The sequence below is a fragment of the Parambassis ranga genome, chromosome 5 (assembly GCF_900634625.1).
Source record: "Parambassis ranga chromosome 5, fParRan2.1, whole genome shotgun sequence".
In the NCBI taxonomy this organism is placed as follows: domain Eukaryota; kingdom Metazoa; phylum Chordata; class Actinopteri; family Ambassidae; genus Parambassis; species Parambassis ranga.
This window is the reverse complement of record NC_041026.1, coordinates 25359245-25382475: the sequence shown is the minus strand read 5'-3', so window position 1 is coordinate 25382475 and position 23231 is coordinate 25359245. Positions and strand designations below refer to the sequence as shown.

The window sequence follows — 23231 nt, the reverse complement described above, 5'->3', positions numbered from 1 at the left end:
CATTAAAATTCACTCTTGGTGCAAGGTGCTGACAAAATAAGAGACCTTACTGCTTGGTGAGTATTCGGTTTATTCTGTAAAGATTCAGAAGTGTAGAAAGGATGATACAACAGTGCTTTATGATCAGACTATTTCATAAAAGTTTTTTTTAAGTGATCATAACACCGTAAGTCCAGATTCCATTTATCTCAAACCAAAATAAATTTGTAACATTCGACACAAGTGCATACACTGCTGGTAGGAGATCAACCTCCAATTTCACTTTGGATGGTATAGCACCGTTCTTAGCTATTAGCAGCTTGACAAAGATGCAGCTTAGTAGGATTCATGTAGTGACTGTATGTTTATATAAACAAGAAAATTCAGAGGAGAGCAAAGATCTCCTCATTTGGCTCTCTAGCTAGCACAATATCTCACTCTGTCAGTGTCTAGGGATCAAATTGATAATTTTGCTTTTAAACAACATTTTGCCAGTAACAATATTTGATACAATTACAGCTTAAAGTTAAACATCTCCAAGTGTACAGAAAGCAGCACAAGATTTTTTTTCACAGATATAGACCAACAGTGACCATCGATGCACTGGCATGTTTTTTCTTTTTTTTTCTGGACAGCACAGTAGCTGGAAAGCAAGGTGATGGACAGACAGGTCATATAAACACATGGACAGAGCTGAGTAAGGCAACGTTAGCGTGACAGGCTTCTCTCTGTTCAGTTTGCAGGGCAGTGTAGTGTATTGATCTCGACAGAGCTGTCAATACCTTTTACTGTGGAGCAGTGTGATTTTTTTTTAGCATTGCTGTCTTCATTAGTGCATTGTATAGAGTCTCTTGCGTGTAGCTGAACTGCAATGTGATCACCAACATTTATACAGATCTAAATAAAACATGTTTGATTGCATCTGGACTTACAGTGACTATAGAAGAGTAAATAGAATTGAAAAAAACAAATAACGGAAAAGTAAAATTCAAGGCAGTGCTGAAGTACTGGTTGCTAAAAAAGTAAAAAATATCACAAAGCCAACAATAACATTTCCTTGACACATCTTTTGTTTGTCCAGTCAGTACAAACCCTCTTTTATAGTGCAGTTTCAATCATATATATATATTTCTCCCTCTGACCCAAAAACAATATCTCTCGGCCCTATCCTACCCTATCTTCGCTCATTCAAGTCAGTTTTCCAGTCAGTGTGCGTCTTTTCTCTTTTTCTTTTCTTTGATCCCTCGTACTGACCTCATTGTGCACCCTCCCCACACAACCACAAAGAAGCATGAAAGGCTTAAACATCACAGGACTCAAAGGTGAGAAGTTCTTTCATTTAACGATGGCAGGAAGTGATGGCAGATGGAAGAAGAAGAGGAGGAGGAGGAAGAGGAGGAGGAGGGGTGGGGGGTATTCACAGTTACAGTCAGAGTCCAACGGTCCAGCTACAATCACATCTGCTGTCATTATGAACACTCTTTCATTTTTTTTTTTTAGACCACAGCCAATGGAGCGAGCCAGCCTTTAAACATCACGATCCTCTGGCGAGATCTGGTCTGCTTCATCACACCTCCAGCAGCTCCATCCTCAGGCGATCCCTATCAGCAACACGCACACAGACAGGCACAAATTGTGAGGACGCGATAAAAAAGTTCCAGTTGTATTGTGTCTGTGCTGTACTGTAAACAAAGTACTTTTTTGGGAGGGAGCGGTGTAAAAAGATGCCTGTGTACGGCTTAACTTGCTTCTTGGAAATCCATCTCACCAAAGACAATTGTCATGATTTATTCACATATATTAGCATGCACTCTCAATCTATAATTCAGCGGCCCAGACTCCTACTTATCTAAAAATAGCTTCTTAAACACAGACCTGTGATTGCCGGAATAAGCTACTCAGCATGAGTACCTGTACACACTTCTGCTTCCTTTTTACTGTACATCACGCAGCAGCCTCTACAAACAACAAGCTGTCATGCTTTCATCACTCCACCTGGCACACATTGTTTTTGCTTTCTGGATTGATAAATCACACTAAGGCTGTAAAACATCACAAGACAGTGTGAATGAAAAGTGTATCATACTTTAGCAGTTTGTAAATGAATTGTACCTGGCCTGATTGGCATCAGTCTGTTGTTCAATGAGTGACTGATTTGCCACTGGCTGCTGGTGGTCCTCTGCTCTCTCTGACCAGTGATCCTGCAGGACTCCTGGCTGTGCTGACTCCTCAGCTCGGCCTCGCTCGCCACTCCCCTCAGACCCCATCAGGCCCAGCAGCGGTGAGTATGAATCCTGCCACACAACCCGCTGCCCTGACTTCAGTCCTGCTTCTCCTTCAAGGTGCTTGTTCATGTCTTGCTCAACAAGTTTCTTTTTGGCCAGTGAAGGGTCCTTAGGTGACTCGGCCTCTGGCTCTGCAAGGTCCTCTGACTCCGGTGGTGGTCGCTGATAGGTCTCCAGCCACTTCAGCTGCCCATTTTTGTGGCTGTAACGGCTGTCGCTGAACCAGCGCACCACCTCTGACTTTGGAAGGCCCGTCTGGATGCTTAACTCCTCGTACTGCTGACTGCTAGGCCAGCGGGTGTTGGAGAAAACCTGCCGCAGGATGTGCAGCTGCTGCGGGTTCTTGTTTCCCCAGGGGGGTGAGAAAGACGGCTGACAGGCAGACACATCGGCGATCTCAGACTTGTGTTCTTGATGTAAAATCTCAGATGTAGTCTCTGGTTCATTCATCTTCAGCCTCTTGAAGTTGATCTTGATGGGGTCAACTTTGAGCTCTGGGCAGCTTCTGTCCCCAGCATACGGGTCCTCCTCTTTAATGAGCTGCTGCAAGATTGACATGCCTTTAATGGGAAAGTCTTTGTTGCATTTAGCTTCATCTAAAATGGATGAGCTGCTTTTTGTAATGACAGTGGTGCTGGTGCTTTCAGTTGGGGATTTGCTGGCATGACTCAGGTTAGGGACACTGTCATTACAGGCAGTACTGGGGTATTCACTGCTAATACTGCTGTTGTTGTTCTTGTGGATGTAATTGTTGTGTTCGTCCTCGGGCTTTGCAGTGTGGGCGGGCTCCTGTGCGCTGCTGTTGTGATTGTTACAGGTGACGTTGGCTTTGCTGGTGTTGTCGATGATCACTTGACTCTTGGTACTGTTTGAACCTTCCAATCCGATTGGTAAACTGTTGCTTTTGGCATTTGGTTTGCCGTTGGTGTCAGCAACACAGTGCTCATCATTATTGCTAATGTTGGCAGAGCAAGTGGCGACGCTGTTGATGCTGTTGGTTGGGCTGCTGTTGTTGTTGTGCACCGGCTTCCTGGCGGCTGTCTCAACACCATTACTGCTGCTGGAATAGCTGCTGATGCTGCTGCTACTGCTGCAACTGCTGCTGCTACTGCTGCTTCGACTGCTGCTGGTGCTACTGACACATCCGCTGCTTCCAGCCATGTCCAGGCCGTTGCTCTTTTCTGGCTCCACAGTGGGTTCCGTGTTCTTGGTCAGTACCTGTGTTGTTCTGACTACTGATGGAAACTTTGGGGGGACAATTGGAGTAGAATACGAGACCCTGGTGACATGGGGGTTGGATGACATGCTGGCCTGTGTGGCTATGACTCCAACAGGCCTGGGCTTTATACTGCCATATGGAACTTTGGCCATCTGAAAGTTTGGTCCTTTTGAGCCTGGATGGGCAGTGACAGTGTGGTGGGTTACGATGTGATTGACGTGCCGTGGTGTAGTGAGTTGCTTCTGGGGTGCTCCACCTTGGAACACAGTGTTGAACATTTTCCTCCTGGCCTCTTCGATCTCTTCCGGAGACCAGCTTATGCCCTGCTTAAGCCGTTGGGCGGTAAACCACAGTTTGATCTGCTCTTCAGGGAACTCTGAAACCACCGTTAGGTAGCAGAGTTCGGCTTTGGTCGGGTAGGGGAACTTGCCAAAGGATGTCTTGAGAAAGCTGCTGGTGTCCATGGCGGCATCGTAGGTGGGGATGCTGCTGAGAGGGATCATCACCTTTGGAAGGTCTTTATTGGAATCAGAGGAGGGGGTAGAGTAAAGGGAGGGAGTGTGCTGGTGAAATACTTGGTTGGACACTGTCGTCTTAATCACATGAGTGACAGTGGTCCTCGGCATAGCTGGGGCACCAGAAACACTGAGAGCCCCGTTTTGGAGTTCAGGCACATTTGTCAGCATGCTGGGGTCTACATCCTTTCCAGTGTCTATCTTCCGTACCTCCACGGTGTGAGAAACCACAATCTTTTTGTGCTCTCCCTTGGCTTTCATCATCTTCGCAATTGGTGTTTTGGTGAGGGAGATCCCAGATTCTCTGTAGTCTTCTCCACTGTCCGTGAAGAGGCTTTGCTCAACAGTTGTCACTCCGTCCCTCTTGTTGACCGTTAGAGAGGCAGTGACCAAGCCCTCCATTATCTTAGGGTGGGAGTTGGCATTGTGGAGCGCAAGAGCCTCAAAGCGGACGACAGACACCCCACAGTTCAGGCAGTAGAAGGTGGGCTGGGCCCTGAAGTCTAAGTGGCAGTTGTGCATGTGATCCAAAAAGTAGTTAAGATCTCTGGACTCAAAACGGCAAGTTAGACAGCTGTATGTACCTCCTTTCTGCATCTCACTGCCGCTTTCAGATTTGGAGGAGCTGTGCGAGAAATGGCCAGACTCTTCTCCAGAGATGCTGAGTATGCTGTCTTCTGGGATTGTTGGTAGGAGTTCTGGTAGCGAGCCCAGGATGATTTCCTCACGCACATGTTTGGTTTTGGATGGTATCATGCAGGGTACAGTGGATTTCCTCTTGCTGGCCATAGTGCAGCTTTGTGTAAATGGGAGAGTGAGTGATTGGTTGTCCGGTGTGATGAGAACAGAGGGTGGGTGGATAGTGGAGAGGGTTGAATGGAGTTTAGTGTCATGGACCAGCCACTATGATATCACAGTGTTGCTTCATGCCTTCTGCCACCTTAGGACTCCTGTCACATGGATAAGTTTAACAGCTCCCAGGGAACCTGTGAGGAAAGAGAAGAGAAAAGCAGAGACATGTGACTCCATCAGCCCATTTTTAATGTAACAGAAAAAGACTCAAAGGCGCAGTAAGAAGACAGAAATTGTGAGAAATGTGAACATCATGTCTTAAAAGCCTTTCAGTTTAAAAGCAAATATTACAGTGTACAGTACAATCCAAAACTCGTAGCTTTTTATAGGTGTTCAGTGTGATACGTTTAGGCAGCATTTATCAGCAATTACAGCCGCAGAGTAAAAGTGTCTGACATTTTGCATTGTGCTCAACAAAAAGGAAGGTCATACTAAATGATTGTACAGAAAGGCAGTGAAGTGAAATGAATTCACTGAACACAGTTTTGAAAATGGCATCTGAGTTTGGGCACAAGAGTCATGGGGTCGAACCCCATCAGCCAAGTGGTTAGGGCTCATGTAGTAAGTGCCGATACAAGGAAAACCCAGTTCAAATCCCAGCTGGACCATTTGCTCTGCTCTCTTTCCCACAATTCCTGTATCTATTGGATGATGGCTCACAAACACCCCAAAATAAATCTAAAAGAAACAAATTCATATTTACCATTAAAGGCACTCTAATGATAAAACACACACTCCCTCAATCAATGCAGCCTATCGAAGTCTTCTGGTTATTTACTTGGATTTACAGACTTCTGTCTAGCTGTCACTTTTTATGAATGCAAGAAGAATGGAAAAGAATCGACAAAGCCACAAATGACAGTCTAATCTCAGCGATATTTGTTGTTTTTTTTCCCCCTGCTGCCACAACACCCAGCTTTTCTATTTATTGATTATGTGTGACCCCATTCTTTGGTAAAGCTTCATGATATTTGCAAATCATGCACCAAAATGATAATCAAGTTCAAATATGATGTATTTGAATTAATCAGATGAGCGTCGCCTCATCCTGAGATAATATCAGTTAAAAAATACAGCAGGGGATTTTGCACCTATTGAGTGGGTTGCAGTTGACTACAAATTGACAGTGCTGAATGTCTTAACCCTACAAACTGTTTTACATTGTCTCTACTACCACAAATATGCAGAATATGCACACGGTGTCTGCCAAACTGTTTTGTTCTGGCTGTGTGTAAGTGCAGGTATGATTATTTTAAATTATGGGGAATTTTTATGGGGCACAGGAAGGTGGAATAAATTTAATTTATATGTTGAAAATCTGTCACTTGCACGTTCTCTGCTGCTCCACTTTGGTTTGATATTGTAAAGCAGACATATGAAGGTTAAATGACTTTGCTGTTGAGCCACATTTGGATGTGAGCCATATGTTTTACATTGCAAGTTACAATGTACCTTCCTGACATAATGTGGTGTCAAGATACGAATCAGATGTTTGGTGTGTGTGTGTGTGTGTGTGTGCTGAAGCAGTCAGCCAACTGCAGTACTGTAAAGGACTTATCAAATATTCTCATAAGGTTACAGCAAACACATCTGAAACCATACACAAGCTGCCGGCTCAACCCGTCTCAGCCTACGTTTGTTCAGCCGGCAGCATGGCGATGCATGCATGCATACAAACACAATACACAGATCAGTGAATGCACAAATCCATTAGCAAACCACTTCCACAGGCTTTCCCCTCCTATAACACTCCACTCATAAGGATTGCACTGGATGCAGTCTTTAACATTTCTCCTCTTTCGTCTCCTCCCGCATTGTGACAAAAAACACGTTTCTGCTCTCACAAAGCCACAAATATTCAACCAGCTTCACAGGACAAGACAACGGTGTTTCATTAAAATAACAATTAAAAGCAGCTGTAGTGTTAACACTGGAGAGTACAAAAAAAAATATCAAAGTGGAGATGTAGCTCTGCAGCCTCTGCCCTCTGCATGAACTCCTGACACACACACACACACACACACACACACACACACACACACAGCCTCTGTATATCACTTTCGTCTTTATTTCTGAGAGTGGAGAAGTATTGATGTGTGACATGCTGCTAAAAACTTGTCTCATCCTATCATCTATCCATATAACGCAGGCTTTACCTTCTCCTGCAAGGCTATCATCAGCTGCATAAATTTAACCACCGCACCAGCCTTGGAAAAACATTCAGCTCACCTCACCTTCTTGTTCTGCATGTTAGAAAGAAAATCTTTTCACATACGGAGTTTTGTATCTGCACACTCTGAAAAGCTCTTTCACAGACTTTCATTTTACTGCATCCACGTGCATGTTCACCATGGCCGGCTGGATGGTAAATAAAAGATGAACCTGTTCCAGAATTAAAACCCTCAAATGACTGCCCAACAGTACACACTGATCCCAGACAGACTGTGACGTCCTCCTTGTAACTGCCTCTTTTTCATTTCTACTGACGGCCGCTGCTTTCTGACAGAAAAAAACTAAAACAAAACAAAACAAACAAACAACAAAAAAACTAGGTCACCAGCATCTTATGCAGTAATCCCGGTTCACTGCATCCAGACGCGGGCATGTGCTGTATGTTTTGCCGCCAGAGAGGTCATGATATCCTCTGATGGCACACTCGATTAACCCCTGGTAAGGACACGGCGTTCATTGAGTTTGTTCCACTGAATGAGGGATTTAGAAGTCAGCTTTCACGCAACACAGGGATGTAGTCATGCACATATGAAAAATCTGTGTGAGACACTTTACCGGCTCTCTGAGAAATCACTGGTGGAAAGACGTTGTTTTCTCAACAGACAGGTACATTATATGTTAATAATGTGAAGATATTTTGGTCGTGGCTGTGACCGGTGCAGCAGCTCCCACAGGGGATGCCGGTCTGTGACGAGACAGACGCTGGCCTAGTACAGACGCTCCACGAAAAAAAAACTCCACTTCCTGCATGAGAAAACCCAAGACAAGCCAAAAGTTGAGAAAGGTTACATAAAGAATCAGGTCACCTATCAAAAGAATGGGCTGCTTTATCTGGCGAGCGAGACGTGCGATCAGACACAAGACAAGGGCTTCCCAGACAGGGAGCCATTGAATGGTTCCCTCTGAAAAGCTCGGCCTTGTGTTTCAGCGGCGAGGTAGACAACGCTCAGACGATCACTGTCCCCGGTGTGTCATATGTCCTCGCACTGGCACTGACTCTGTGGCACAGGGGGAGGAAACTCTTTTCATCTGAGCAGACCAAGAGAGTCATATCTGTAGTGAGGGAAAGTGGCAGAGCTCTCAGACATGCTCTCTGAACACCCACGCTCAGTGTAAGCAGAGAGGCCTTGTTCACTGGACTAAACCCACGTTTGAACCATTCAACTTTTCAAAAACAAGCGTTTCAAAACAAATGGGATTAGGCTAGGTTTAAATTCTGATGGGGTTTATACGTTCCGCCTGATTTAATAGCAGCTTTAAGGTTTACAGGAAGGGCCCCCTTATGTGCTCGTACACTGTCATTTCCATAACAATATTATATTTACATCTCATTAATATTTAATTAAATCCTCTATACTTCTAAATGGCAAACAGACGAGCATGCTGCTCCCATTTCGGCAAACCAGTTAAAAGAAAGCAGCATGTATTCCGTTTCATCACCTCATAAACTGCTGCAGTAATTACAATATTACACCACGAAAAACATGCCCAATCTACAGCGAGCTGCTACCAGCGGGAAAGAGAGGCGAGGCTGCAAAGTGGTTGCTAGACATTAAAATTTAATTCAAAACAGTCCACTGATTCAGACACTCCCAGATCATTGGGTCACCTACAGTTGACATTAACAAACAGAGATTGGTGTTTTTGTTGTGCCGCCTGTCACATGAATGAGAATGTGAAGGCTGGAGGAGGAAGAAGGACAAAGGAAGACAAAACTCAGACATTTGGGAGTGAAGTGAGAGGATGACTGATGATGATGACAGGCTGTGCTGTTTCAATATTCCTCCCCGCTGACACCTCGTAGGCACACATCTACACACACACACACACTCCTCACACACTCCTTCCTCACCTCCACAACATTTAGCACCTGCACCGATCTGAAAATCTCTCTCTTTGAACTGAGTAACTGGCAAGGAGCCTCTCGGTGTGACAGTCGCAGAGGATCTAAAAAACAAAAAGATCAATTCTCTGTTATGACAACATTTGTGTATAATTTGACAGTGATCTGCGGCTGTCTTAAAAGTCTGTTTTAAAAGTAATCAGCCCCCTCCTCCAAAACAAAAAAAAAAAAGACCTGGTGTCCACTGGGGGTTGGGGCAGAGAGGGGGAACTCCTGACAGATACATTTGAATGATCAAAAAAAAATCTGTTTAGCTGGAACATTTTCTGCCAAATGTCCATTAAATAGATTAACGTCATGTGAGTGGATCAGCTGTACACCCAAATATAAGCCAGAGACAGAGAGCAATTACTGTCTTGCACAGAGAAGAGATTGGGAACAATGGCGCCTCATTTATAAGGGAAACGTGATCCAGTGCTGGGAGCCTTTAGACGGCTGACTGTCGAATTGCGATTGTTCTGCGTGTCTGGGTGTCTCCTGCGTCCATCATGCTGCCAGTGTGGACCAACGTGGGCTTGTACTCGACAGCATGGGTGGACAGGTTTCAGTTTGGGGACATCTTTGTGCGAGAATGGCACCGCACGCTTGCCAGCATGAATAAGTGTTGAGCACCAGTCTTACGTGTACTGAAAAACAATTCAGAGTCATCAGGGTCATTAGCACAGTGCTAATACAAGCATGCAAGTCTTAACCGCATGTCCAGCTGAAGACACACACAGAGGTTCTGGTGTGTAGTTTCTGTCTCCATTTTCCTTTACATGGGTGTGTTTGTGTGCGTACCAGTGTCTGAATGTCTGAGACGCAGGTGTTGTCAGCCAGCTCGTTCACGTCCTTCTCCTCCTCCTCACACACACTCACCCCCCTTACCTCCATGACTGCAGCCTCGTCCACTGGGAGACCGGTCGGTGGTGCCACTCATGTGTTAACATCGCCATGGCAACCCCTCTCTTCCCCTTGCCCACCACGCCACACACACTCTCTCAAACACACACACGGAGCCACTTGCCCACACCCACCAACCCCAAGATACACACTGAATTCCTTGGACTGCATCCGGTGAAGGACAAACTTAATCCACATGCCCTGCCAGCCATCTTTGAAAAGTCCATTCACGGTCCGAGCCTCTTTCAGATAACTTTGGGTGAGGCCCCTTTTCTCGTCCAATCACGTGGTAGACACAAAAATCACTGCTGCACTGTTGTTATGCGTATATCGCAGATGAACAGGCTACAAATGACCTTCTGTCACTGTTATTGTCTCACTAAATCATTGCCGAGGCCTGGATCCTAAAACAGAACAGCGCATACCTGCCTGTCCGAGCATCTTAGTTGGACGGCTCTGTTTTTTTTTTGTTAATATGAGCGCTTCGCTGTTGAAATCTTACATTGTTCTTCCAACCCTTCTATCTGTGGCCCAGATGAATGACAGACAAATAAACCATGGAGCACAGAAAAAAAAATCTGAGTCATGCATCCTTTTACATCACTTTTGATGAATAACTTCTTCAGTTCTGTAGCCAAGACTACAGGCATTCATTTGGCAACTTAAAAAAAGGAAGAAAGATGGCGGCATACCGCACATTGTACTGTCCATCCTAAAATGGCTGACATCACAGCCTCCTCTAACTGCCAAAGCCTGGCAAATGCCAGCTCCTGCTGACCAAACCTTTCTTGCATGGGACAGAGAAAGTGGCAGGGGCTCTTTTCCCCCACAAGCCCCGAGTTTTTTTTTTTTTTTTACCCCACATCAGTGCACAGACATTTCTTTTGGTTGGAACTGTGCAAACATGCTGTTTTAGTGAGGCTTTTGAGCGGTCTGGGCTTCGATACGCATTGGTCCAGTGACAAGAAAGGATGAAAGACCCAAATAAAAGTGAACCTGTATAGAACGCTGTCCTTATAGTAAAATAGCACCCAGCAATGTGTTTCAGTACATTTTCTGTGAGGATCATGAGGTACTGGAAAATAGATCTGCTTGGTGTTAGATAGTTGACTTTCTCCCCTGAACTCAAGGAATGTTATACACTCCATGTCAGCTAAATCGGCAAATCATGACCATATGACCTTCCTTGGTATTCTCTGGCACAGGACTCATTCTGAGCTGTGGGAGGCACACACAAACATAACCTCTACAGCGTCTGCTGCTCCAAATCAGAGCACCAAATCCTGAAAAGTACAGTATTCCAGGTATATGAATGGTAGCTTGTGCAGAGATGAGGGGAGTGGGCACTCTTGGCCCACTACATTGTATCTGTGTATACAAACACTCCGTTGTGGCCATAACGAAAACTATGAGCTGTGCCTAATTGCAGGGAGTGCGGGATGAAAGGCAATATGCCTGGCCTCATTAGAGCAGTTCCGAGAAGGGAGATTGAAGACCGTTCCCAGGGACCCACAAAAGGGAATTGACATTCCCCCAGTGTAAGCGTCCTGCTGGAGTGAAAACCTCCACACACACTGGACTCACCGGGCCAAGCTGAAACCCCGTCTGCCGGAGCCGCACAGCAAGAGCTCATTTACCTTTGTTTTGCCAGCCATCACACACGCCTGCAAATTAACTATCGGAGTGCAGAAAATGTTCACTGGAAAGTGGACCGTGCTCCAGTCACAGTCCACAACACCTACTCTCAGGGGAAAAAAATACAATACTTTGCGCAGTCATTTCCATGACCTACATTGTATGTAAGAAGCTTAAATAATTAAAATACATTCCAAAAATTACCAATGAATCATGCTTGTCTAGCTGTCTAGCTTCAATAATTCGAGGTTGTCTCCTGTGTTGTGGACACTGGACCCCACACATGATTCACAGAGCCAACATTAGTCAGCACAGAGGTCCCTCCCCTAAAGGCAGAGGGAGACACATGGCATTCAAAGCTGGGTCAATATTTATGTACAGATAAAAGACAGACCTACAGGAACTAATATTTTTCATTACAATGCCTCACTGATAGTCCAGAGTTTGCAAAATAACAGCGGAAACCAACAGCTCTACTTACTGTACTGTATGTTTGGTGTGTGTGTGTGTGAAAGAGTGTGTTTGTGTGTGTGTTTGTGTGTGCGTAAGGCAGCAGCAGCACATGTTGGTAGGAGGAAGAGAAGGAAATGAAAGAAAAGGAGTCCTGTGCATAGAGATACAGGCCTACCTTTCTGCTCTGGAAGAGGAAGAAATTTGTAGAGGGGGGGCGATCAATACCGGAAAATTGATACTTGGCGTACAGTTGATATAGCGCGGCGTTCAGAAGTCTTTCACAACTAAAAGCACTCACACTCACAGCACAGTGGGGAAATACAGCGCGTTGTGCAATAAAATACGCACATACGCCACATTGTATAGCGCGAGAAGAAGCGCAATTTCAGCCAGACGGAGGCTCTGTTGTTGTAACTATAACAAACTGACGAGTTAACCCGTTTCACTCCATTCACACGCCTGTGGGGCAACACACTGCTCGGAGCCGACTTGCCAAAGGCGATCTGGCACTCTATATAACCTTATGAATATTCCCAAAAATCCTCCACCCCCCTCCTCCACCTACTGTCGCCATTTTATACATTGGCGACTTCATATAAACTGCCTTCACTACAGCACCAGATGAAAATTCAATATTCAATAGCGAGACATAATTTCAGTAAACAACTTTGGATATCGCAGCTCGCCAATTATGAGCCATATTCGTGTTGTGGAAGAGTAGATGTGTCCTTACCTCAGCAGTCGGTGTGGAAAAATGGAATCCGACATTAATATATAAATGAATAATATTGGATTAGCTCCGATCGTTGCGCTTTGAGAAGAAGAGGAGGCGAGCCGGGGGTGGGAGCTCTCCTCAAGTGAACCCCGTGAACTGGCGTGAACCCGTCAGTGGCCACGGTAAGGTACATTACATTACCTTTCCACCCCTCAGCTACACTGTATGAAGACGGCAAAAACAACTATGGTCGGCGGCGCAGGACGAGGCAGCTCCAAAAAAATTATAGCGAGTGTATTTCCTATGAACACGTGATACGGAGCGTCATCCAAAATCCAAAAGCCCTTTCATCTAAAATTTTGGAGAGGGGCGGGGATGAGATGGGGATGTGTGTGTGTGTGTGTGTGTAGAAGGGGGAGGAGGGTACGTATACTGAGCCCAGTGCACATTTGGGTATATCGTTATAGGGGTAAGGCTAACAAACCGGGTTATATATAGCTACAAAGGCGCCGCGGCGCAGGCTGGACACATGGGCTATATTGTGTAAATCTGGAATTTGACAGGAGTTCAGTGATGAGTCTTTTCACTGAGCTTCATCACAAAAAGGTGCTCCTAATTAGGTCACATGCGTTTTCAATAGATGGCTGTCGTCTTTAGAAAAAAAAATGTCTTGATGGGCTACTGTGAATATTAATCGTTGTGGGAATTGTCATTTAAAGCACAGGCCTAATAGCCTGCCGGCTTTAAATAGACAGTTATGCAGGCGCGTAACAGTGGAAGACCAATTTACTTAACAGTACCCTAGTTGCTCTTGTTCATTTTTTACAGCTAAGAATGAGAGTACATGTTCCCTCAATCCAAATATTAGGACTTGCAGTGGTGGGGTCTTGCGGCTGCATCCCTCGTGACCTTGGCCTTCTGCGTAAAAGCGCACAAGCCCAAAACAGACAGAGGCGAGCTGTGGACGAGATCTTATAGAAACTGTAGAAAATGTTAATAGAGGATTATTATGGATAACGTGTTTTGCAGGGAATAATATTAATAAAACCCCAGTCACATCAGCACAGCAGATGAATCTTATAATACAGAAATAGCATCAAGTATGATAAGGTCACTCTAAAGCCTCTGAGTATTATGGACACACACATTAAATGTCCACTTAAAAATATCACAGGCCTGAGTAATATAACAGATTTAGATATGTGTACACTAGGCTATGTGGGTATGTAACTGGTAGGAGAAGGCCACACACTGTAAATATCACATCGATGTCTGATGTAATCAACATATAGAGTCAATACACGGCTCCTCTATTTACAAAACATGGATTTTGTCTTCCCTCACAGGTTGTCCTGGCTGGGTTCAGACGTTGCCTGTAGCTATGTACAGTCAGAAAAACAAAGGTTATCTATCAGGAAGATGAATCACACAAGAGTAAAACAAACACCCAGCCCAGGGTTCCGGTCTGCAGGACTGAGCACTGGGATGAAGTCATGTGTTGGCCTGAAATACTTCAGTACACTATAAGAATGAACATTTAATCTGTGTGCTGGATGTAGGTTTGGAAAAACAACCTTTTACTGTGGCTTTATACATTTGTTTTTTTTAATCATTAAAAAGGTTTACATTTTTATTGAAACAAACACGTTGCACTCACAACAAGGGCATATTACAATGAAAAAATAAAACATTATTTCTATGTGTATTAGTTACATTTCAAGTGTACAAACGTACAAAGTTCGAGTCTTGTTTAACTTTTGTTTGTTTGTTATTTAACCTTCTTAAGTAAAAATAATTATGATAAATATAAATAACTCTGTAAACAAGTATTGATGACTCGCTTCATTTAAACATATATGTCGACTCGATCTATCGCTTCCTCTGTTTATTCTCTGTAAAGTGGAGACGCCAGGAAGCAACAGAAAGACATTGTGAGTTGTTTCATTAACAGTGTGAGATTTCACCACAGAGGTCAGAGTGAGAGCTCGCTGCTCTTCGCTGCTTTCTGCTGTGTAACCGGATCAGGACGGAGCAGAGGGAGGAACGGGAGGCTTGTTTTCCTCCGAATGAGCCAATGAGACCGGTTTTACAGAGACTGACAGCCCGACTCCACGAGCCCGGAGTCGCCATTCCAGTTTCACAAGCGTGCGACAGCCAATACGGATCCACGAACGACAGGAGCGGAGGGAAACAACCAAATACAAATTTGTCTTCCTGTAGGTCAAAACGTTAGCTACCTGCCGAGGTGCGCCTGAGACCGTTAGAAGTGAAGGACCGGAGCAATGTCCCTGTCGCAGTGCCTGGACGACTCACCTCTGAGGCTGGGTCCAAAACGCACGACGGTCGACGAGCCGAACCTACAGGAGGTGTACAATGAGAGGCACCGGCTGGCTCTGGAGGAGCTGCTCTCCGGAGGGATAGATGACTTTCATGACTTTCTCAGGAGAGAGAGGATCCCCAACTTTCTGTCAGACGAAGAGATCCAGCAGCTTAGGAGCGCCGCCGTTCCCCCGCGATTCGCGTCTTTCCACGGGGAGAACCAGGCGCTGGAGCAGTCGGTCGGCAGCTCCCTGGACTGCTCCTCCGTGACATACTTCCCGGAGGTGTCAGACGTGGAGCCGCCGATACTGGAGATCGGGTGGCCCGCCTTCACTGCGGGGTCCTACCGGGGAGTCACACGGGCCGTGGCGCACTTCCAGCCCAGCTACGGAGAATGCATTTACAGCTGCAAGGAGGCTGCGAGGCGCATGATTAAAAGTGCCAAAGAGGTATACTCAAAAAACGAACTAATTAGGACCTACTATGAAATTCCCAGAAATCCACTTCCTCGGAGGGACTGCAGACACACAGTGTGTTTCTCTGTAGCTCTTACAGCATTCCTCAGGCCGAGGCTACAGTGACACTGCAACAGCATGGATACATTCAGTATTATGACAGGACTATTATAATTATAATTACTAGGTAATACTGTAACATTAAATCAGCTTAGTTTTATCTCCCACCACAAAATAGATGCGTGTTTAAAAGGTGTCTTTAAACACGCATTTATTTCGCGTGTTTCTTTGCACCATCCTTAAAATAATCATCAGATGGTCCTAGTGGAATTCCATTGATCACTCTGAATTTTGATTAGAGGAAATCAGTGACCAAAGGGATTAAAAAAAACATGAATATTTATTGTGATATTTTTTGATTGGAGCTGTCAGTCTAGTCTGCTTTTGAAAAGAGACATTCCAGCATAAGGAGCATACAGAGAGTTTGTGGCTTCAGCAGCACCCCAGGCCTGCGTAGAACCTGCGTACCAGATGTGCCTCGACTTGCTTTGCTTCTCTCTGAGAAAGTTTGCATTCTATCTTTCATTAGAAATCTTTAAACACTGGATTTCCCCTCTAGTTTACAGCTTTATTCATATATACACAGTGGACTGAGCTGGCAACCAGTTGAAACCTTGGAAAAATATTCTTGTCCAAGTCTAACTGTAACATCCTTTGTTCTTTTGTAATGTTAAACCACTCACTGCACACAGTCTTTATTGAACAAAGAAGCCACGAACTGTATCAACACACTGTGTACACACACACACACACACACACTGACTGGTTAGTTCACAGGAACAGCCTGTATTTCTGTGAGTTTCAATTCTCTTTTTACACACTATCTTAAAAAATAAGCATCCACATTCTATCATCCAAATAAGGCGTGGTGCTCCTGACAAAGCTGCATGTGGATAACGCCAGTTTGAACCAATAAATTTTAGATATGTAAACATCCATGTCTAATCCTCGACATGCAACCTTTACCACAGCATGTGAAATTCCATTCCTCTTTGCAAAAAAGGGAAAATCTCAGCACAAAACAAAGCTCAGGAAAATGGAGGCATACCCTACAGTGCACCTACTTGTCTCCTGCATAAAAGTCATTTGTTTGTTGACCAAGCGTTACCGCTGATTGCCATGGTAACAGACCACAGTCAATAGAAAGCTCATCAGCACACACATTACAGGGAGTGTGTCTGACAGAGATTCACAGCTCTGTTTGAATAAGCCTGTGTATTTGATAATAATGAAAACACAATTGTGCTACACATGGAAGAGCACGGCGGCAGCCCTAAAAGGAATCCTATTATATTACCTTTGTAATTTTCCACTGCAGGTGATTGCCATAGTTACAGACTCCCTGACAGACTTGGATATCTTTAAGGATCTTCAGGAGGCATGCACACTCCGCAAAGTCCCTGTCTACATTCTGTTGGACCAATCATGTGCTCCTGCTTTCCTCAAGATGTGCAGAAATGTCAGCGTTCGCCTGGATGACCTTCAGGTATGTGGTTGGTTCAGTTAATCTGGGCGTGGCTCTGTGTGCACAACATGAACATCCAGTGGCATCATATTAAAATATGCACTTAATCCTTGCAGCAAATGAGAGTGCGAACCATAACTGGTACGACATATTACATGAGATCTGGAGCCAGGATTACTGGGAATGTTCATGAGAGGTTCATGCTGATTGACGGAAACAGAGTGGCTACAGGTTCATACAGGTAGGAACCTGCTAAATGTTTCACCTAAAGTTATTTTATAGACTGCCTAAAATATTCTGACAGTAATGTACTACATTTTCTTGCTTGGTTTGATTATTTGTAGCTGCTTTATTGTCAGTCATGCATGTTTTTAAATCCCATTCCTGATCAGGTTCAACTGGACTGATGGCAAGCTGAACAGTAGCAACCTGATTGAGCTTTCAGGTCAGATAACAGAGAAATTTGATGAGGAGTTTCGCATCCTCTACGCCCAGTCTCTGCCTATAAACCCACGTGGACCTCCAAGTGTCCGTAGCAGCGGGATTTATGAGCACCTTGTCATCAAACATGCCTCCTCCCCTCGCCTGGCCAGAGAGAGGCCCGCGGAGCTGTTGTGTCTGACCAGCACACCCAGTCGCCTTAAACCCCAGACATTATCGGTGCAGCCTCCATGTGAGCCCCCATCTCCAGATCGTCACAAAGTCAGCCCAACGTCAGACTCCTCCACCTTAGATGGGGACTGGACAGAGCAGCAGCACATGCAGGAGGAGATCCTGGCTGGTAGCACCATCCAGCATTTCCCTGCACAGCCGCAGGCAGAGAATGAGCCATTGACCCCCACTGCAGTCTGCTGCCACGCCTCGACTCAAACTAGCCACTCAGTGACAGACAGCGACACCCAAACAGACCTCCAACTCACGCAACTTCTCAGTCTTATTACACCAAACAGAGACACCTCTCCCACCTCTTCTTCCAGGCAGCTCATGGCCACCCAGGCAGTTCCAGACACCACTTTAAAGGACTGCTTCCACAAGCTGGCCAAAGAGCGTCAGTACCACTACTCGACCATCCGCTCTAAGCTGGAACACATGGTGACCGCCCTGTCCGAGAGGCGAGAGCTAGCGGACGTCACAAACATGACTCAGGGGCTTGGCGCTAGCAGCAGGCAGAGAATACACAAAGAACCAAATCCCACAGTGCCTGTTGAAAATGCAGGCATGGGCACGTGGCCAAGAGCCAGATGTGTACACTAGTTAGTCTTCAAGGATTTTAGTGATGGATGGTACTGGGGTAAGAGCTGTTGCAAATTTTCTCTGTTCTAATTCAATTATCTTTGGCGTATTTCTCTTTGTCTGATTTTCTACAGTGCCCATTTTGGTGTTTTTTTTTCTATGTCCTGTTCATGCTGAACCAATTTCTGTGGAAGAGGTAACAGAATTGTATTGGCCATTAACATTTAGCAGAAATTTCTACATGATGGTGCATGGTGCAATAATGGATGAATATCTGCTGAAGTATGAGTGAAAATGCATTCAAGTGCCTTTATATTTTACTTTGTCTGACTGCTGTAACCACATCAGAAAGCTCACACACAGTGCCTTAAAAAAATAAATCACTATTTCATCTATCTTTCTAAAGCTATCATATAGCTTTGTTTTCACATTTTCTACTAATGAATGCTTTGTTTTCTCTTTTATCCTCATTGTAGTTTAAATTGCAGTCATGGAGAAATGCTCAGAAAATATTTACTCAGACGTTCCAGGATTCACAAGGATGCAAACCACGCCAAAGTGAATACACAAAGAGGACGAGCACCTGCGCCTTATGCACTGCAGTGTCTTTGCGCAATTAGACAAGAGACAGCATCTGCGATACTGGCACCTTTGCTGATTATGCCGCCAATCACAGTTGTCCAGGATGATTTGGAGACGGAGCTCTGTCGCAGATTACAGGCCCTCTATACACACACAGGTGGGATTTTATAACTGCAGAATATCATGTTTGTATCCCACAGATATTCTTTTCATTAAATGAGCTCTTCATGCCTCTGTCAAACAGGCTGTATAAAGTAATTGAGAATAATCATGGCTATACATCAGATGAATGTGCTGGTGAGCTGGGCACAAACAGCGTTTCACTCGTATCTCACACTGAAGCACAAAGGTCCAGCTGTAAAAATCAAGTGTTTTGGCTCTGGTGTGAAGTCAGAGTGTTCTTAGTTATAAATGTATTACTCATTCAGCTTTAGGTGAGTAATGTTTAACTACACTGAGGAGATGAGGTGTAATTCTTCCATAACAAGACATACAAATAAAATGTGGTTTTAATACATGATGCAGTGATAGAATCAGTGGGTGATGAAGTTTCTGTCATGCCAGCATCATGTTTTTAAGCCACATTTTGACATTTTCTCTGCAATTTCATGTACAACAGACATACATGTGTCCAATCAATTTCAAACCTCTGGAAAAAAACTCTTAAAAAGTCAAGTTGTAATTATTTTATAGCATATCATAGCAATAAATTACCAATTAGTTGGAAATTTACGCAACTAGTTAATAAACAAATCCAGATTTTACAGACAAAACTGGGTCTTTTTATTTTCTTATTATCTGATATCAGAATCAGAATCAGAAATACTTTATTGATCCCAGGGGGAAATTGCTTTCGTTCCAGGTGCTCCGTGTGTACTCAAAAAAGACAGAAATACAAATACGGTAAAGTAGTGAGCATAAAAATAAAAAATATAAAATAAAACCTAATAAATTCTAAACATTAATATACATTCAAGTCAAATATACTATAACTGATCTGCTTGTTAGGTGACCACAGTACAATTAACTTCATGTTAATCAGCAATATAATTTCATTATAAATATGATGTGTTTCTGTGCACTAACTTCACTAATGCAACCTGTCTCAATGCATCAGTGACAATAATCCAATGATACACACCCATCATGCCTCCATAAAGTGCTCTTACAACACATTTTACTACGGAGTATGTTTCACAACTGATTTATCAATGAATACATTTACCTTACACGTTCTTGTTAATGATCACAGAGACCTCCTTATACGAGCTATAATCAAATGATTGGTTAAATAGCAGGTTTTGTTGTGTGAGGAAAGTTGGTGTATTACAACCATACTGAAATAATTATTATAGTCAACAACCTCACTGATGAATTCCAAACCCAACATCAATGCTACAATGAACAACATACCACATTATCACCGTTCAGACTCAGTATGGCCTACACTTTAAACTATTACACGGCAATAAGGTGAGAACAGCAGGCCCACCGGCGGCTCCTCCTGTGGTGTGCACGTCTCCTGCAAGGCAAACACATCAAAAGCCTCTGCATTCATTATGCAAAATGGCGCAGCTGAAGGGAATTGATCTACAAGTAAATACAATGGCGGTAATATGTGAGAGAATGGTATTTGATTTTAATTGGCTGCTGCAAAGCAGCCACTGACTGTAATCAAGGAAGCAGTGGGGGATCCACAACACAGCAGTCTGCACCCACAGTATTAGGCTCGGCTCACTGGAAAACAGAGAAGCCTGCATGTTTCACCTCACAAGGGACAATTAAAAAACTATAACTATGATTTATGCTTTTTTGTTTTTTACCTTAATTAAAAGTGCCTGTTTTAACACGTTTACTGGTTCCTAGATGTGATGAATATTAGCTGCAACACTTGCACAATTCAGCCACCAGAGAGAGCCCTGTCCTTAGTAAACACAAGCCCAAGGGTTCATCCTCTTACAGAAAAGTGTTAACACTCTGTAAATACAGTGGTTCATCTCTCAACATAAAATAGACTGTCTTGGTCCAAATTATACAGATATTGAATTGTGCAGTAATGTGGGTTAAACTGTAAAAGCTTAGCTTTTAAATTAAGATTACACTGGACGGAGTCACTGTGATGTCCTCATCAGGTCACTTATGTTCCCTTGAGAACTGTAGTGGCAGAACCTCTCCTGCTGCATGCTGGGTAAAATCCTTGTGGATGTCAGCATGTCTGACGAGAAGGTGTAACATTATATCCCCCCAACTATTGTGTTGGTATTGTGTGTTAAGCAGTGTAATACTGAGCGAATGTGCTATTGTGCAGCATCACAGAGCGCCTCCATGCAGATGTATAACACATTTAAAATAATAGTGCTGATTGGATTTAAAGGCTTCTAATAAATGCTGAATGCCAATAAGCAAATATGCATTAAAAGTGCAAGATTTGAATGCCAGTATCCTCCCCACAACCCCGCAGAGTCCCACAGGACAGCACAGATCAGGATGATGCAGACAGACACAGTCACACAATTGATTATTGGATTTATATCCATCATCGTGTAAACCTACGCAGGCTCCCTCAATGGTTGAGTGTGAGCAGGCAGTCTGGATTTCTAACTGTACCTTATTGTATTATTTTTTATATGTTATGACCTAAATGAATAACCAGGAATTTGAGTCCAATGTTCTGACATTGCTCTGGTTCCTCACATCAGATCTGGCTTCTGACACAGGCTGACGGAGTCCAACGACTCTCCTGATGCTGAACATAAACCTTTTAATTACAGCAAACATGGTTGATGAGTTTGAAGCTTGATTACTTGGCCTTCATTAGTCAGATTGTGAGCTATAGTGACTCCCAGAGGTGCAATCTGGCATTTCTAAACACTGCCAGCCTCTGCCTTAAGCAATTACATTCACCCTACAGTACACCCAAACAGGTGTGCACACACATATACACACACACAAGCAATCATGTACGTGCACTCCTGGTTTTTATCAGCTCGAACTGGCTGAATGTAGGGATTTCAGTCCGTTCTTTAATTTGGAGAGAGAACCTGACTAAAAGAAAACACTGATAAAATGTGCTGAGTCCTGCGCTGCTGAACTCTGCCTGTCATAATGATTTCATGTTTGCTGTGCCACCTTGGCTTTGTTTTCCATCGGGGCGGCCGGTGGTTGTCACTACAGCAAGGAGGGAGCGTTCTGCCTCAGGCCACGACACGCTGATAATGAATGTTCAGCTCATTGGAAAATGAAGTGTGTCTGAATTGTGCGGTCAGGTTTTGCCCGTTGTTTGGGTATGTGAGTCAGACGCAGTGACATGCACGGATGTTCAGTTTGCACAACACTCCCTTCCTGTGTTGTAATGCTGATGTGAGGCCCAATCAGGCTAATGCAGGTGGAAGGTTCTGTTCATAGGCTTCTTGTGCTAAACTGTATGTTGAGCTTTAACATGAGGTCCAGCAGCAGCAGCCCTGCTGCTATTTTTAGATGACTACAGCTGCTCCTTAGCACCCACCCTTAAACCAGCCATTCACCAGAGATTTATGACACAAGCCCATGAGAAACAGCTGTAGTGTTGTACCACTTGGTTGTCTGAGAAGCACAGAAGCTGATGAAGAAACAAACATTTTTCTTTATGATGATGTCCTTTCACAACAGCTGACATCAGGTTTAAGTGCAGTTATCAGTTAAGTGGGACGTTTCAACCACAAGCCTAGAGCGTCCGGTGCTGCAGCGATGACTCAGAGTCCAGTCACAGCGCCACCTGATTCACAAGTTCAACAGGCTGCCCCACGGCACCATCTGTCCTGGGCCGATAGCGCAGCATCTGAAAATAACAAGTTTGTTTATCAGAGGAAAATACTTTGCGTTCCTCCTGAAGGTGGCCTGGTGTTTTTGCATCATGTGAGAACAGAGAAAGGATACCTGGGACTTGGTGTTTTGTACAGAAAACACACGTGTCCTTTAGTAAGGTTTCCATGCCCTACTGTTGCCCTGACACCATGTCTTTATGCATTTTTATAGTCATGTACATTTTTAGAGAAGCAGGCCTGGAGTGGACAGAGGGAGTGGTCCACTTATGTTATGGGGACCTAAATCTTTTCACACAGTCACATCAAGGAGACATGTCTTCCATAAGAGGACGTCACATTAACTATGAAATTTTAAGGTGAAGTCCTGATTTGAGGTTATAAAAGTGAAAATGTGTGTGTCTGTGTACAGCTCCACCAGGTGCACTGTAGCAGCTAAGCTGCAGTTTAGCTATCACTGCCAGTTTGTTGTCTGCATTATTCAAAGGGACACCTTATCAGCCCCGGGGCCACTCGTATTAGCCTTCTTCACTGTGAGTGCAACACAATGATGTTCTACGCTGTCCCACATTGACTGTGGTGTCTATTTCAGCAGCTCCCTATCCATTTATTGACGCATGTCCTTCATTGATCCCAGCATTGATTTG

General features: G+C 44.2%; 2 protein-coding genes across 6 annotated transcripts; one reads left to right on the top strand and one right to left on the bottom strand.

The window, feature by feature from the left end:
• Positions 1–53: 53 nt before the first annotated feature.
• On the bottom strand, positions 54–13022 carry zhx3a (zinc fingers and homeoboxes 3a). 3 transcript variants are annotated; one of them, XM_028405575.1, is made up of 4 exons: positions 12689–13022; positions 8935–9029; positions 2092–4984; positions 54–1580 (listed from the first exon to the last, which is right to left on the bottom strand). In XM_028405575.1, the coding sequence occupies exons 3-4, from the start codon at positions 4785–4787 to the stop codon at positions 1547–1549; spliced, it is 2730 nt and encodes a 909-aa protein (XP_028261376.1). In that variant the 5' UTR covers positions 4788–4984; positions 8935–9029; positions 12689–13022; the 3' UTR covers positions 54–1546. The 3 variants fall into 3 exon arrangements, with proteins under 3 accessions (XP_028261376.1, XP_028261374.1, XP_028261375.1); XM_028405573.1 differs by lacking the exon at positions 8935–9029; XM_028405574.1 differs by lacking the exons at positions 8935–9029; positions 12689–13022 and adding an exon at positions 12131–12490.
• A 1484-nt stretch (positions 13023–14506) lies between these two features.
• Positions 14507–18978, top strand: fam83d (family with sequence similarity 83 member D). Of its 3 annotated transcripts, none has more exons than XR_003670603.1 (5): positions 14507–15438; positions 16823–16990; positions 17086–17210; positions 17362–18398; positions 18679–18978. XR_003670603.1 is itself a non-coding variant. In XM_028405577.1 (5 exons), the coding sequence occupies exons 1-4, from the start codon at positions 14953–14955 to the stop codon at positions 18221–18223; spliced, it is 1641 nt and encodes a 546-aa protein (XP_028261378.1). In that variant the 5' UTR covers positions 14507–14952; the 3' UTR covers positions 18224–18260; positions 18679–18978. The 3 variants fall into 3 exon arrangements, 2 of the variants coding, with proteins under 2 accessions (XP_028261378.1, XP_028261377.1); XM_028405577.1 differs by having other exon boundaries at positions 17362–18260; XM_028405576.1 differs by lacking the exon at positions 18679–18978 and having other exon boundaries at positions 17362–18549.
• Positions 18979–23231: the final 4253 nt, after the last annotated feature.